Source organism: Urocitellus parryii, chromosome 16, assembly GCF_045843805.1.
Source record: "Urocitellus parryii isolate mUroPar1 chromosome 16, mUroPar1.hap1, whole genome shotgun sequence".
In the NCBI taxonomy this organism is placed as follows: domain Eukaryota; kingdom Metazoa; phylum Chordata; class Mammalia; order Rodentia; family Sciuridae; genus Urocitellus; species Urocitellus parryii.
In genome coordinates, this window is record NC_135546.1 from 3,327,363 (window position 1) to 3,341,049 (window position 13,687).

At 48.7% G+C, this 13,687-nt stretch overlaps 1 protein-coding gene across 3 annotated transcripts; it reads right to left on the bottom strand.

Moving 5' to 3' along the window:
- Positions 1-296: 296 nt before the first annotated feature.
- Positions 297-10,613, bottom strand: Prok2 (prokineticin 2). 3 transcript variants are annotated; one of them, XM_026392691.1, is made up of 4 exons: positions 10,518-10,613; positions 7,259-7,384; positions 1,550-1,612; positions 297-401 (listed from the first exon to the last, which is right to left on the bottom strand). In XM_026392691.1, exons 1-4 carry the CDS (start codon positions 10,611-10,613, stop codon positions 297-299), a joined length of 390 nt encoding a protein of 129 aa, XP_026248476.1. The 3 variants fall into 3 exon arrangements, with proteins under 3 accessions (XP_026248476.1, XP_026248477.1, XP_026248478.1); XM_026392692.1 differs by lacking the exon at positions 1,550-1,612; XM_026392693.1 differs by lacking the exons at positions 1,550-1,612; positions 7,259-7,384.
- Between the last annotated feature and the right edge of the window lie 3,074 nt (positions 10,614-13,687).

A 13,687-nucleotide genomic window follows, 5' to 3' on the forward strand; every position in this document is an offset into this window, starting at 1 on the left:
TTCTTATTCCCATTTTTATACAAGTGGGTGAGTTACTGGCACTAACAAAGCCAAACCAAACCAAAACCCAACAGGGAAATGAGAATCGGTGCCGTGATGCTCTGCTCTTCACATTTCTATCCAAAATTAAAATTCCCTTTCAACGGGAAAAAAAAAAAGTCACTGAAAAATCAAAGATGAAATGTTACTTGGAAGCCAGGAGCTCCTATCCGGCGCTGCTCGTCGGGCAGGATCCCAAGTCGGGCTCCGCAGGCCTCTGGACCCTGTGCACATGGAAAGTTCCTTCTCTGCAGCCATCACTTGTGGGCTAAACAAGTAAAGCGGTTAAATGAAGTCCGCACACAGGCCAAGCCCGGCAGGCAAGGGCAGGTGTGGTGCATTCTCCGTCCGAAAAATGGAACCTGAAAGAAAAAGGGGCACGGAGTCAGGGGGCCAGCTTCAGAGCCAATGAGCCCTGGAAGCCGCCCTCTGAGAGCAATGGAGCTTCCTGGGTGCTCTCGCCGTGCGGTGCGCGGGACACTCAGTGCCTCCTGTCTGTGGCACTTTCCATCCTTGCAGACACTCGTGAAGATGGAAAAGGCTTTAATCACACCTATGTGACAGGTGAGACGCCGAGGCCCAGAGCGAGCTCAGCAAGCCGTTGAGGTCACACGGCTGGACCTGGGGCTTGGCCTCCAGCTGGACCCCAGACACCAAGCTTTCGCCTTTCCCTTTGTTTCTTTTTAGTGTCCCACTCCTGAAGCCCCTAAAGAGGAGCCCAGTACTCAGGTCCTGGCCACGCCTATTCAGTGAGCAGATGTCAACGCATGGCCAGCAAGTCACATGTCAACTCACACCTCTGCCGTGGACGCTAGGACTCAAAACACCGAGGTGAAAGAGGAAAGGAGCAAGATGATGGGAAGAATCAGGTTCGCTTTGCAGAAATGGAACCAACTGGCCCTGGCTTCAGCTGGCCCAGCAGAACAAGGTCTACTTTGTCCCCAGGGTCACCCTAGGGGCCTAGCTCAAGTCACCAGTGGAGCTGGGGAGGAGGCTCAGCCAGAAGCTGGTGAGTGGTGGTGCGCTGTGCCGGTGGCAGTGGGTCTGCTCAGTACAGGTCATCCCTAGAGCAAGGAGGGCCCCAGCCAGCTCTCCCCTGGAATAGGGCCTTCTTCACCTCCTGCCCGTCTTGCAAGTGCTATGGAGAAAACCTAACCCCAGGCCTGGAGATGTGAGGGGCTCAGGGAGACGGGATGGCAAGCGGCTCATTCAGGGTGAAACGAAGGAGGTGAGGATCCTCCTGTAGCTCAAATAGGTGGAGACCTGTGGCCCGCCTGCTTCGAACCCAGGGCTTCCTCCCGTCAGGAGGCCTCATCAAGTAGGAATCCACTGAGCAGGTTTCTGCCTCACAGAGAGGTTTCTGCCTTTCTGTCCAGGGCTGTCCTTGTCAGGGCAGGCCACTCCAGCCCCGCTCCAGGGTCAGACTCATGGGTGGACCAACCCTGCGGGTGCAGCCCAAGGCTGAGCTCTGGGCGGGTCTCTCCTGGCACCAGGCTCACCTCCTTCTTACCTCCTTTTTCCTTCTTCTTCTCTTCCTCTCTCTTCTTTCCTGCCTCCCATTTCCAAAATGGTTCTGGAAGGTCAGGGAGACGACTGAGATCAATACACACAAAGGGAAGGACGGGAGACAACAGGAGGGCAGGTACGTGGTCAACCTGGGCCTGGCATGAGCTGCAGCGCCCTCTGGCCTGGGGACATGTCACCTCTCCTGGGCTCTGGCCACACCATCTACCTGCAGGCACACTGCCCGTTGCTCAGCCCAGGGCTGGTGCTCAGAAAGGTTCCATCACTGTGTGACTCAAAGGGTGCACTGCAGGGACATGTGCTGCCACCAAGCTTGGGAGGAGGTGGGCACAGCTGTGCTGGCCGAGGCCATTCCACCCTGGAGCTTCCTTTCAACAAGCCACCTAAACTCCTGCCCAAGCCAGGACCCTCTTAGCAGGGGTAGTTCTGACGGAGAGATGCCAGGCTCTCTCCAGACACCTGCTTGCCACCAGCTGGGGGGGGGGGGGTGCCTACACCTATAGAGAGGGACAGCAACGCTGCCTGCATCCTGAATGGCCAAGACAGCCCCTCACAACAAAGCAAGGTCTAGTCCCAAGGGTCAAGGGTGCTGGGGTTGAGGAGCACCGACAGCCCATCCAGGGAAAAGGAGCCCACAGAGAGCGCGACACCTCCAGCGGCCAGACAGCTGGGGAAGGACACGCCCTTCCTCCTTCCTTCACCCAGGAATGCCCCACATCAGGGCTGATGACATGTGCTGGGGACACAGCAAGGGCTGAATGGGAAATGACCCGTCCTCCACATAGGATGGATGCCAGGGGAGACCGTGGCTGGACCTCAGCACCTCTGAGCTCCCTGAGTGGGTCCTCGAGCCTTGTCACACTGATCACAAGGGAAGCAGCAAGAGGAAAACCAGCACCATGCAGGGCCCGGCTCAGGCCTCGGGAGGCTACAAGGACAACTGTCCCCAACCCAGGGCCAGGTTTTCACTGTTTTGAGCAGAGGGCTGCTTCTGGATGCCCCCAACTGCGGTCACCTAGATGCCAAGGGGAAGAGCACCTCATCGCTGGGTCCGGTTCCTTCCCAAATTCGGGCGTTGGCTCCCCCAGGCCCTGGCTCTCTGTCACCACGCCCTGACTGCGGGTGCCAGTGGGGCGGGGGAGGGCTGTGTCCATCTTACTGTCTTTATGAGCTCTTAGCCCCTGGCCTGGTAGACAAGTGACACTCAAGAAAATATTTGTTACAGGCTCACCAGCTCTGCCCCAGGCCTCCTGTGGAGACTGCGAGCTCTTTCCTGAGGGCCAACAGGTGACCATCTTAGGGTCCTGGTGTCAGTAGGCCCAGCATGACTGAAGATGCCAAACTCAAGGAGCAGAGGCACTGCAAACCGAGGCTGAGGCCCCTCATTTCACAGCCACATGGTTTTTTTTTTTTTTTTGCAAAACTTTCAAAAAATACCTTTGCATTCTTTTTCTTATTAAGGACCCCAAGCCTGCAAACGTCAATGTGGATCTGCTGCTGGGGACCTTAACTCAGTGATTAGATCAGACCGAGCTGCAGGTCCTCTTCTCATTCCAACCCTGGTGCCTGGGTTCCAAGACCCAGCCTGGCTCCCCCTCCTGGCCCCAGCCTTGTACCAGGCACCAGCCCAGAGAATTTCCCTCCTCCCCTTACATCTTGGGCTCCTCGGGACAGAGCAAGACTTCTGATATCCCCACCCAGCAGGTGCGTGCCCATGGCTGGACCGGCCCGTGTGCTTCTAGATCCACGTGCCACACGACAGAGCTAACAGGTGTCTTCTCACACAAACGCTAGAAAGTATTTGCCAAAGGTGCATATTTGAACCATTCAGCCCAAACTTGATGGTTTACTCTGGAATCAATGGATTGCTCACTCCAGGGTCTCAGAGCCTGCAGATTCTAGAAGTTACCACTGCAGAATGTCAAACATGATTTCCCTTGTTTGTGGTGCTCTTAAAGAGAGAAGAGCACCTCCGTGAAGGCCAGGTGTGGGGTTCGGGTAACAGTGGGCTGAACCGACACTGAAATCCTGAGTGTGACACTGGACTGTGGTTCAGCAAGATGCTCCCGTCAGGAGAAATGGAGTCAAGGGTGCATAGGGCCAAGGTCGAGAAAACCCGGGTCAGACGAGGGCAGGTTTATCGGGCGAGTATCTGCTGATTTGAACCTGTAACCTTGGTTCAGGGTGGACGGTGGTTCAAGACATGCCTGACAGGGACAATGAGGACATTGGCATGTTGTGTTTTCTTCTACCTGTCACTGATTTTTAAAGTTATTTACTCAGTCTTTTAGCTCATATTCTGAAATTGTGTTTGATGTTTGGGCATGCAATGGCTTTAAAAGTGAAACCACTCATAATTTTTTAAGTCTACAATAAATGGTTTTCAAAAAATAAAAAAGTCTCAGGTTTGTTTTTTAAAAATTTCCTCAAAAAGTGAAATGTATAGGTCAATTTTAAAATGACCTTAAAAAAGCTTACATAGTAGGGGCAAGGCCCTGGGTTTCATCCCCAGCACCAGCACAAACAAGCAAACAAACAAAAAAACATTAAAAGACTAGAGGCTGAGGCAGGAGGATGGTGAGTTCAAAGCCAGCCTCAGCAAAAGTGAGGTGCTAAGCACTTCAGTGAGACCCTGTCTCTACATAAAATACAAAATAGGGCTGGGGATGTGGCTCAGTGGTTGAGAGCCCCTGAGTTCAATCCCTGGTTACCCATCCCCCCACCAAAAAAAAAAAAAATAAAAGATTGGAGGAAACAGTTATTTAAATTTTTAAGTTGAAAATATTAAGCAATAAAATATAAATATTAATCACATTAATCCAAATAGGATAAAAAATCTGCCATAAACCTTGTTCTTCAAGTATTTTCATTATTTTATGACTGAATTTTATTATGAAAATCATAATCCAAAATAAAAAAAGTATAGCGATTAATAGAAATTCAAATATTTTTTTAAAAGGGGAAATATTTCCTGTAGAGATGACTTGATGTCATTTACTGTTAAAAATATATTTTAAATGAATACCTGTTTGAAAAGCTATTATTTGCTTAAAAGTATGTTTTGAAAGCAAGTTGTTTCTTGATGGATTTATTTTATTCTATTTTTAAATTATCAAGTGTAAAGTTAAAAACTATGCAATTATAAAATGGCAGCTGAGCAGTGACCGTGAACTCTGCAGGTCAGCTGGTGCATTTGAAATGACGTCCCCTGCCCTCGATGGCCATCCAGTGCTACCCACAGCCCTGTGGCATCCATCAAATATGTTTGTTTTGTTTAGCACATTTTGATGGCTCACAGCCACCAAACAGTGTCTCCATTGTCCCCATCCACTAAGGGGCACTAAATTTTAGGATACCACTGAACACATACCCGAGGTTCACCAGGGGTATCTACAGGAACAACCTTCTTTTTCACCTGTTTTGAAGGGAATGTAACAGAGAGATATCCTGGAAGAAACTAGATTTTTTTTTTCTTTTCCAAATTGGCTAATTTCATCTGTAACAAGTCTATGACTTACTCTTACATCATCAAAGTGACTTTGAAAATGTTAGTTTCAAGACAGGAAAAAAAAAAGTTAAAATTGAGTCCTAGAAACACATTTCAAGTGGACAACTGAATGGGGGCAAAGTTAAAGTCTGACCCCCAGCCTTGTCTTTCAGTATCTGTGTTATTCTGTCACTTCACTTTACCATGAAAACCACAGTCCCTTAGTTGAAGATTTCACTATCAGACTGTGATGAAAACCAAATGCTGGAGGTCCACGTAGGTGACCAGAGGCGGATTCCGTTTGCTCTCTGGTCCACGTGACAGTACGCCTGAACTTGGAGTTATCTATGAACCGGGGATAAGCGACTCCCATTTGGAAAGCTCAGCAAAACCATCGGGCACCAGTGCCCACTGTGGAGGGTCAACTCATCCCCCCAAGCACATGGATTATCAAGGGGCATGTGGTCAGGTCCACCAGGACCATGGAGAGTTGGGAGGAAGCCAAGGTCAACGTGTGCCCCCGAGTGTAGACTGCAGTCTCAACTAGCTCCTGAGCCCTGTGGAGGCTCCACTGTGACCAAAGTCAACCTGCTTCTCAGGAGTCAGTGAGTGTGAAGAACATACACACACAGCACTCAGTGTGGAGTACCTGGCAAGTCACAGCCCTAGACAAGCGGCAACCATCAGTGGTACTAGCACACAGATCACACACGGTGTTCCTTTCGGAAAGGACACCAGATTTTAGGGTCTAGGGCAAGGGGAGTTATTCCAACACTGCATGAAACAAGGATCCTTCAAGGCACAGGGCGAGAGCAACCTTTTCATGGCCAACAACCTAAGTGTACCAAGGACGACTCACATTCAGTACATGTGATAAAAAAAATGGGGATCGATGCCCAGGGCACAGGGCCAGCTTCAGCTGCCCGTGGGGAGTCTGGCATTGACACAGACAGCTAATCGTTTGCAACCTTTTCTGTCTTGAAATGACTAAGAATAAAAGGTGCATGTCATGCCTTAAAATGACAGTACTGTCTTGCACGGTGAAACCACAGGCAGGAATGGCCCCAACGTAACAGGAAACATTTCACAAGGCAGCCACCGGAAAGCCAGTGGCTAATGCAGCCTTCAGAGGGGCCCCGTCAATGGGAATCCGTCTCACAGCTCACAGAGCTGACCCTTCTGCCAACAGGCTGCAGGTTATTTCACGGTGTTCACTCCAAGATGGATTAGAGGAAAGAGGTCTCATTCTATTGCAGTTTGAAACCCTAACTCGCCTGGTAAAAAGTAAGAGAGAATGTGCAATTCTCTCTGATTTGAAGACACTCAACCTGTTTTCAAATGAGAGTGTCCAGAGTTCTGTCTCCGTCAGGCTACCTGGCTGCGGGGCTCATCTCAGTTCCCCTGGACTGCATTTCACTGACCAGTGGAACCAGGAGGGGAACCAGAGGAAGTCGCTGCAGCCGGCATCCCTGGAGGGCATTGCTGACCCATCAGTCTGAAGGCAAGGCCCCTCCAGGTCCACGAGCTTCTCTGCTCCCTTCTGCTTCCTGATGTGATGCAAACCTGCTGGCCCCTGCAGAGGGGCAAGCCTGCAGCCTGGGGACCCCACCCCTAAAGCCTTGTGCAGACACTCCTACAATCCCATGGCTACCCTACACATTGTCAATAACTTTCCCAAAGCGTCATTCAGATTACTGTGATTGAACTGCTACATGAGCAAGGAAGTTGGAAATGTACATAACAATAATCTCTAAAATCATGGGCAATGCATCCCATAGATACAGAGGTAAAATTTAGAGCTTTTAAGATATAAGGATAATGGTATTATCCATGATTTCTGAAATAATAACAACCCCCCTCCACCACAAAGGTTATTCTCTTGTGCCTTATCAGCAGATTGGATATTACAAGTCTTTTCAAGAACTTCTATACTGTGGTTTCTATAAAGATGCATAGTAGAGTATCCTATATATTTTGTCCTAAATAATTTCTAAGTGGATTCGCATGGGAGAAGTTATTCTGATGAAGTGCCTCTAATTCTAGGATGTGGATAGGAGAAGCCTGGTTCTTTGAAACGAAACGGGAGAGAAAAGAGAGTTGTCTTCCCATTGTCATCTCTCCTGACTTCCAATTTCAAGCAAACTGTCCCCAGTTCCCGTCATACAAGTCTTTGGGCAACATAAGAGAACCCTTATGAGGCCAACTGACCTTCCGAGTCAGCGGGTGGCAGCTGTCTCCCACTTTGCCCATCGGTGTGCAGATCCGGATGCTCTTAACCCAGATGCTCACAGCGCAGCACATGCCTCCGCCACACTGGGGGTCCTTGTCGCAGGCCTGAAATGCAAGGAACAAACAGATAAATACAGAAGGCAGGAGAGACTCAGGGTGGGGGAATCTAAAATTAGAAGGGAAATGCTCCTTAAATATCCAAATGCTAAGATTTTAAATAACCACACACACACACACATATATTTAAAAAGCTTCATCTGCTCGCACATATCCACAATAAAATCTGATCAGCATAGATCAAGAGTAGACTAAATAATGGCCTACACATTATGAACCCTTTAAACAGAAGACTTTTTAAAAAATAAAATCAGCTCTCTTCTTCCAGAGCTTGATGGCTGAATTGGCTTTAAGCTTGAAGAGTGAGTCTATATTAGTCTTAGACCGGTATGTGGCCATAAGGAACTACATAAATCGAATTGCAAGATTTTATGACTATTAACTACAGAATACATTGGGCCTAGTTTTGAAAAGAGATTTAAACGGTTTCTAAATCTGGCATGAAGCACTCCAGACCCATAAAGGCACTGATGTAAATTTTAGACGTGTTTGTTTTTCCCTTTCAAATGTTTGCATTTTGGTTCATGAGGCTTGGTGTTTCTCACACCACTGTCGTGACCGCCACCATCTCCTCCTTAAATAAAGAGATCTCATAGGTCGAGAATGGACAGTCAAGCCTCTTGCCTTGTGCGCCTCCTCTTTCAGATGAGCAGCTTGTCAAGTGGAAATGAGTGGCTTAGGGTGTGACTCTGTATCTCACAGTCAGCGCATCCTACAGATTCAAAGGATTAAGAGGTGCAAGTAACAAATGCGGTGTCCAAGCACATGCTCCCAATATAAAAACCCAAGATAAATACAAGGACTCAGCTATGGAGGAATTTCCATCCTCTGCTGAACAGAGACAATGAAGTCTTTAATAAAATGGATCTGAAGAGTGATTATTTTTTCCTAAAACCAATAAAAAGTGGGATGCTTTGTCTAAATGGTGTGCAATAATGGGTTTTGCTTGTGATAAGGTAAAAGCATCTCATGCTATACATGTAAGAGCCTACAAAGGCTATAATTTAGGCACAAAGTTAAATGTGCATTTATTGTAAACAACTAAAACAGTCCTTCTAAGATCTCAGTTTTGGGCCAATCATGACTTCTCAAAACATAAATATATGGACATGTTCTTAGCATTATTTTTCACTAAAAGTGAAATATCTTGCTTTAAAGTTTATTTACTTCCTCCTTTAGAATTTTCTCTCTATTAAATTGAGTATGTACATTGAAAACTACAGTTTTCACTCTGGATGGTTTGGATTTCATGGGACAATATCCAGACATTTGTACGTGTGTCAGAAATCCCGTGTACATGACTTTCACATTCCGTAAGTGAGATGTCCAGTCGACAAACTTTTCCAATATGTTTTAAGAAATCTTTATGGACATATGAATCAATTTCAAAATACCTACATATATTGCTAAAATAAATACTTTGGGTGGAAGTCTCAGCCAGTATTTTATTTTAACAGATGGGTGATAGCCTGAATTCTGAAGCCCCACCCACTCTTTTTAGAGCACAATAAAAAATCTAGCCAGAATCTTTTAAACCTCAATCAATCACTCTGGTGTTTAACATTCTCTATATATGTAATATATCTAGAGAAGTCACTAAGTTTTTCAGTTGAATCTAGGTGGTTCCTGTCAGGGAGACAAAAACGACACTTTATTGCCATGTGGCTTTAGAGAAAGTTTTTTTTTTTTATAACTCTTTTTGTAGCACTGAATTAAAACAATAACAACAGCCAGCATAGGACTATGTATCAAGCCAAGTCTAAATCTCTGTAACAGACAACCAAGGTGAGGAAATGTTCTTTTGTAATGAAAGGTTCAGCTCTTGGACAAAACTTAGGAAGAAGTAGATAAGTTTATCTATTTTTAATTATCTGTTTCCTAATGCCCTTCATCCGTAACCCATGCAGACCCATTCAAATAGTGCTGTCCTGTGAATAGAACAAAAAGATACTTATATCGCAAAGGAACCTTGGACACAGGATTAGTAGACATTTAAAATGAGCCAGCAGGGAAGAGGGAGGAGAAAGTCTCCACAATGTTTCAATTCTCATGTGTCAAAAAACCCCCTAAGTCCTTTTGTTCAGCCACACGGACTGGCCACTGACAATCTATACAGATAATTTGTTTAAAAAATACTCTAATAAAACCACAAGTTTATAATTAAATATCTTTTGGGTCTGACCAAATGCTGTCAGCACTGTGACCTATTAGAACAGAGAGTTAAGCCTTACTGCATTTCCCATTTATCATCATTTCAAATACATGTGTTATTTAAACACACAAAATGCACTTTGATGTTTGAAGTAACTTAATGAAATAAATGAATTTAACGCAATGAAGCAAAATACTTTAACACTTAGGAAGAGTGGAACACGGGCACAACCAGCAAACAGCAGCGGTTTTGCAGTGATGATGGTGAACTACAAGAGGCTTTTAAAAACTGTGTGCTGTGAACTCGTTCTTCAGATTCGCCTAGGGACAACGGCTGCGAGTACGAGAGGACTGAACTAGTGGCTGCTTCCAAAGCCACTCAGGACGCCCTCTGGAAGTTGACACGTCTAGTGGCCCAGACTCCATCATCAACGGGACACTTTATAGGGAGAACCTCAAGAATCCAGGAGAAGAGCCTGCGATTGCACAGACACAGCCCTGCCCCAAGTGATTTCCAAGGGCTCTTGTGGAGGACACCCGGGGAGCAAAGTCCTTCCATGCTGGACTAGGACCCGGGGACCTGGGGTATCCCTCTTTCCCTTTGCAACTCAGGGAGGGGCCGTCATTAAAATGCAAGGTTCGAGCTGCAACTCGGAGAAAAGTACCTGAGAAGGCTGAGAAAGAAACTTCTTTCTGCCAGACAGACAGACGCGCCAGACCGAGGAGCACAGAGCAGGCTTGCGGGGGAGCGGGGTGAGGTCGGTGGGAGCAGTTGGTGGCGGAGGTGGCGGGTGACCCCCATGGCTGGGCAGGGCACTTTCCCCCGTGCGCCAAAGGCCTTCCCGAGCAGGTGTCCCGGGCAGGTGTCCCGCTCGGGCCACGCTGCCCGCGCGAGCCCTGGGCTCCCGTCCTGCGCCTCCCTGGGCGAGCCCCGGCATGCCCAGGCGACAGGTGCCAGCGGGCGGCTTACCCCGGTGATGACGGCGGCGTCCCCGGCGGGGGGCGTGAGTAGCAGCGGCGGCAGCAGCAGCAGCAGCAGCAGCGGGACGCAGCGCGGGCTCCCCATGGCGCCCCGGGCCGCGCGGCGGTTGGGGCGGTTGCGGCGCGGAGAGGAGCAGCGGCGGCTCCCGCGAGCCTCTGGCGGTTATAAAGGCGAGCCCGCCGTGACTCACGCCCGCCCGGCAGCACGCGGGCACGGCGCGCCACACGCCCCGCGCGCCCCGCGCCCACCCCGCGGCCCGCGCCCAGGTCGCGCACGTGCCGGCGCCCCGCGCGCCCTCGGGTGCCACGCTGGCAGCGCCCTCCACACGCGCCCGGAGCTGCGCTCCTGGGGTCTCGGAGACGCTTGGTGGCTGCCCTGTTTCCCAAGCCCCACGTGCCAGCGCCCGCCACTTGCAGATCATTTGCTCTGCAGATGTTAGGGAGCGCCTAGTATGTGCCAGGCGCCCAGGACACAGGGCGCGCGGGCCGGGACACACCAAGGCCCCCAAACTGTTCCCGCGTTCAGCAAGTGGGCTCCAGGCGCCCACTGCCTGCCAGGTACTGCACCGGCTCTGTCCCATGGCAGAGCAACTTAGCAGAAAGACAGACAACCAACAAACGCCCTGGGAACGTGGAGGGCGGGGCGGGGGTGGGCTGGGGGAGAACAAAGGGAGCGCAAAGCACCCCTAATCTCACACCCGGAGGACCCGGGCATGCCGAGGGGTTGGTCCTTAACAGCTGTGCAGCCTTGGGTCTTTCCTTTGGAATGCCTTCCCTCCTGCTCACATCTGTACCCAGCCCTCTGCTCCCTGATCTCCTCACCGCGCTCTTTCTCTCTGCAGCTTCGCGCCAGTTCCAGGCAGAACAATGCAGACCCATGCCAAGGGGAAATGAGAATGCCTGGCTTCCTGTGCCAGTCTGGGGCCCCCTTAGCCCCAGGTAGGCAGCTCGCTTGCTCTTGAATTTTCCAGGCTAGGAAAATCACTCTTCAGTTTTTCAGGACGCCATATGGCATGACTGTGATACTTTTACTCATGCCAACAAGAACTGTCTACTGGGTTCTAGACTTCCACGGAGAGGACCAGCCACAAACGTGCACCCCATCTCCAACCCTAGGGTCCCCCGGCCCCCTGTTCACCTTGACAAAGTAGGCATTGCCACACCAGACCTGCTGGCTCCCTGGTTTTGGGATGCCCAGATTTTCCCCAATGGCCAGGATCTCTGCTTTCCCCTGTCCCTTAAGGATCACAAGTTGTTGAAAAGCAGATGTGTCTTTCAGCCTCTTTAATAAATGCAGTAAGGAGAGCTGGGACAAAGTTTCAGACTGTGGGGCTCCCTCATGCCAAAGCATTCAGACAAACTGCAGGGGAAAAAAAAAATTAGAAAAGATGAGGCAATTATCCCAATGTCAAACAGCTGAATATTTAAAAAACCAAATCATCTTTGACTGACTTCTAAAGCCTTTTTTAAAACACATGTTTTCATGTTTGAGAAACATCCTGGAACAGAAAACACAAAAGGAATCAACCTCCCCCCCCCTTTTTTTAACTTTTAAAAAACTGTTAAAATTGGATTCACAGTAAAATAAGTGGAAACAGTAGCAAGTGGCAGACTGGTGGAAAGTTTCCTTCCAGTCTCCATGCCAACGGGAGCACGGAGCACTGCCGGGTAAATGCAAAAACCAGTCCACGGAGACTTCAACATTCCTGCATTTTTTTTTTAAATAATGGTCTATTTCATATTTTCTACTATTAAATTAAATGCCAGGTTGGGTATGCCTTCTTCTCCAAGCCTAGAAAATAGGCTCTGTCTACATAGGAAAAAACCGATTTCAAAGTGGCTGGTTTCTTACAGGGCTGTTGGGACAACCATCTTCATAAGGCTGTTTTGAAATAAGGTTGGAAATACTTAAAAACAGGGTTGGTTTGTTTTAATGTTGCTTCTTTGTGGACTCTTCTCTGCCCTCTTCCCTTTCTGGGCTGGGGATCAAACCCAGGGCTCTGCACATGCTAGGCCAGGGCCCTCACACTGCGACACATCCCCAGCCACCCTCTGGGACTTTTAATTGTTTTATTGCTGTACAGAAGCAGTGAAGGCTCTTGATACAATGCTTTGAATTGGTGGCCGAGTCAGAAAATTGAGTCTGACTTCAATTCTTACAAATGGAAAGATGAAAGAACGAGTTTGGATTAGTCCATAAAATAACCTAGGAAGACAGACCTACCAACAATGAAATCAAAATTGAAGAGTCGCTTTCTGTTCTGTTCTATTACCTCGAATGGTTGATACTGCCCCCTCCCCCCCCCCCATCACAGAGCCCAGGAGAGCCTGCAGGAGGACCAAACCTATCTGTTTGGGAGTATAGACCTGCATCCCCACGGCGGCTGAGGCTTTGATGAACTGAAGGCGTGATCCAGCAGGGTATGTACTCATGAGTCAGGTGGACCTGGACAGGAAACCTCTGTGACCACTGGGCAAGCCCCTTGACCTCTTTCAGCCTCTGTTTTCTCCCCTGTAAAAGGACAAAAAAATACTAGTCTCATGGGTTATAGTCATGGGGGTTTAAGGGAACAACCTTCATTGGGGGTTTAAGGGAACAACACCTGTAAAATACTAAGCACATTACCTGGACTAGACGGGGAGCCCTGTTAGGGTTACCTCTTAGTGAATTTTACTACTAGGTCTCTGCTGGAAATTTTAACCAACACTGATATAGGTCTTTTCCAGTTTGCTCACCCAATTAGATGCGCACTCCTGATTAGGACTCGTGTCTAATTTCCTGTGAAAGCCTCTTGCACACAGCTTAGAGATACACATATAGCCAGCCCTCAGGAAATAACTGGTGGTCCATAGGAATATATTATTCTGCAGCAGGAAGTCTGGAGACAGGTTGCAAGCAGACAATGCACAGTGTAGATATTTAATTCACACAAATCCACTAAATGTCCTGGGAGAGAAAGACACTGGACCTGGTGCAGGTGAAATGCCCACCACCCTGTTCAGAGGACGCATGACTGAAACGAGCTGAGCCGGCAGACAAACCCGTCTCAGCCAGCCACTCGGCCCTGGTTGGTGAAGACTGCATTTTAACATGATGGACAATGTAGGTGGTATAGTAGGTTAAGCTGTGTCCCCCACGAAACTATTTTCAACTCCTAG

Excerpts from the sequence above, each read along its gene's own strand:
- Prok2 (XM_026392691.1), bottom strand. The coding sequence starts at position 10,613 with ATGGGGAGCCCGCGCTGCGTCCCGCTGCTGCTGCTGCTGCTGCTGCCG. Across the intron at positions 7,385-10,517 it reads ACGCCGCCGTCATCACCGGG|GCCTGCGACAAGGACCCCCA; the intron begins GTAAGCCGCCCG and ends CTTGCATTTCAG. Across the intron at positions 1,613-7,258 it reads GCCACCCGCTGACTCGGAAG|AACCATTTTGGAAATGGGAG; the intron begins GTCAGTTGGCCT and ends CTGACCTTCCAG.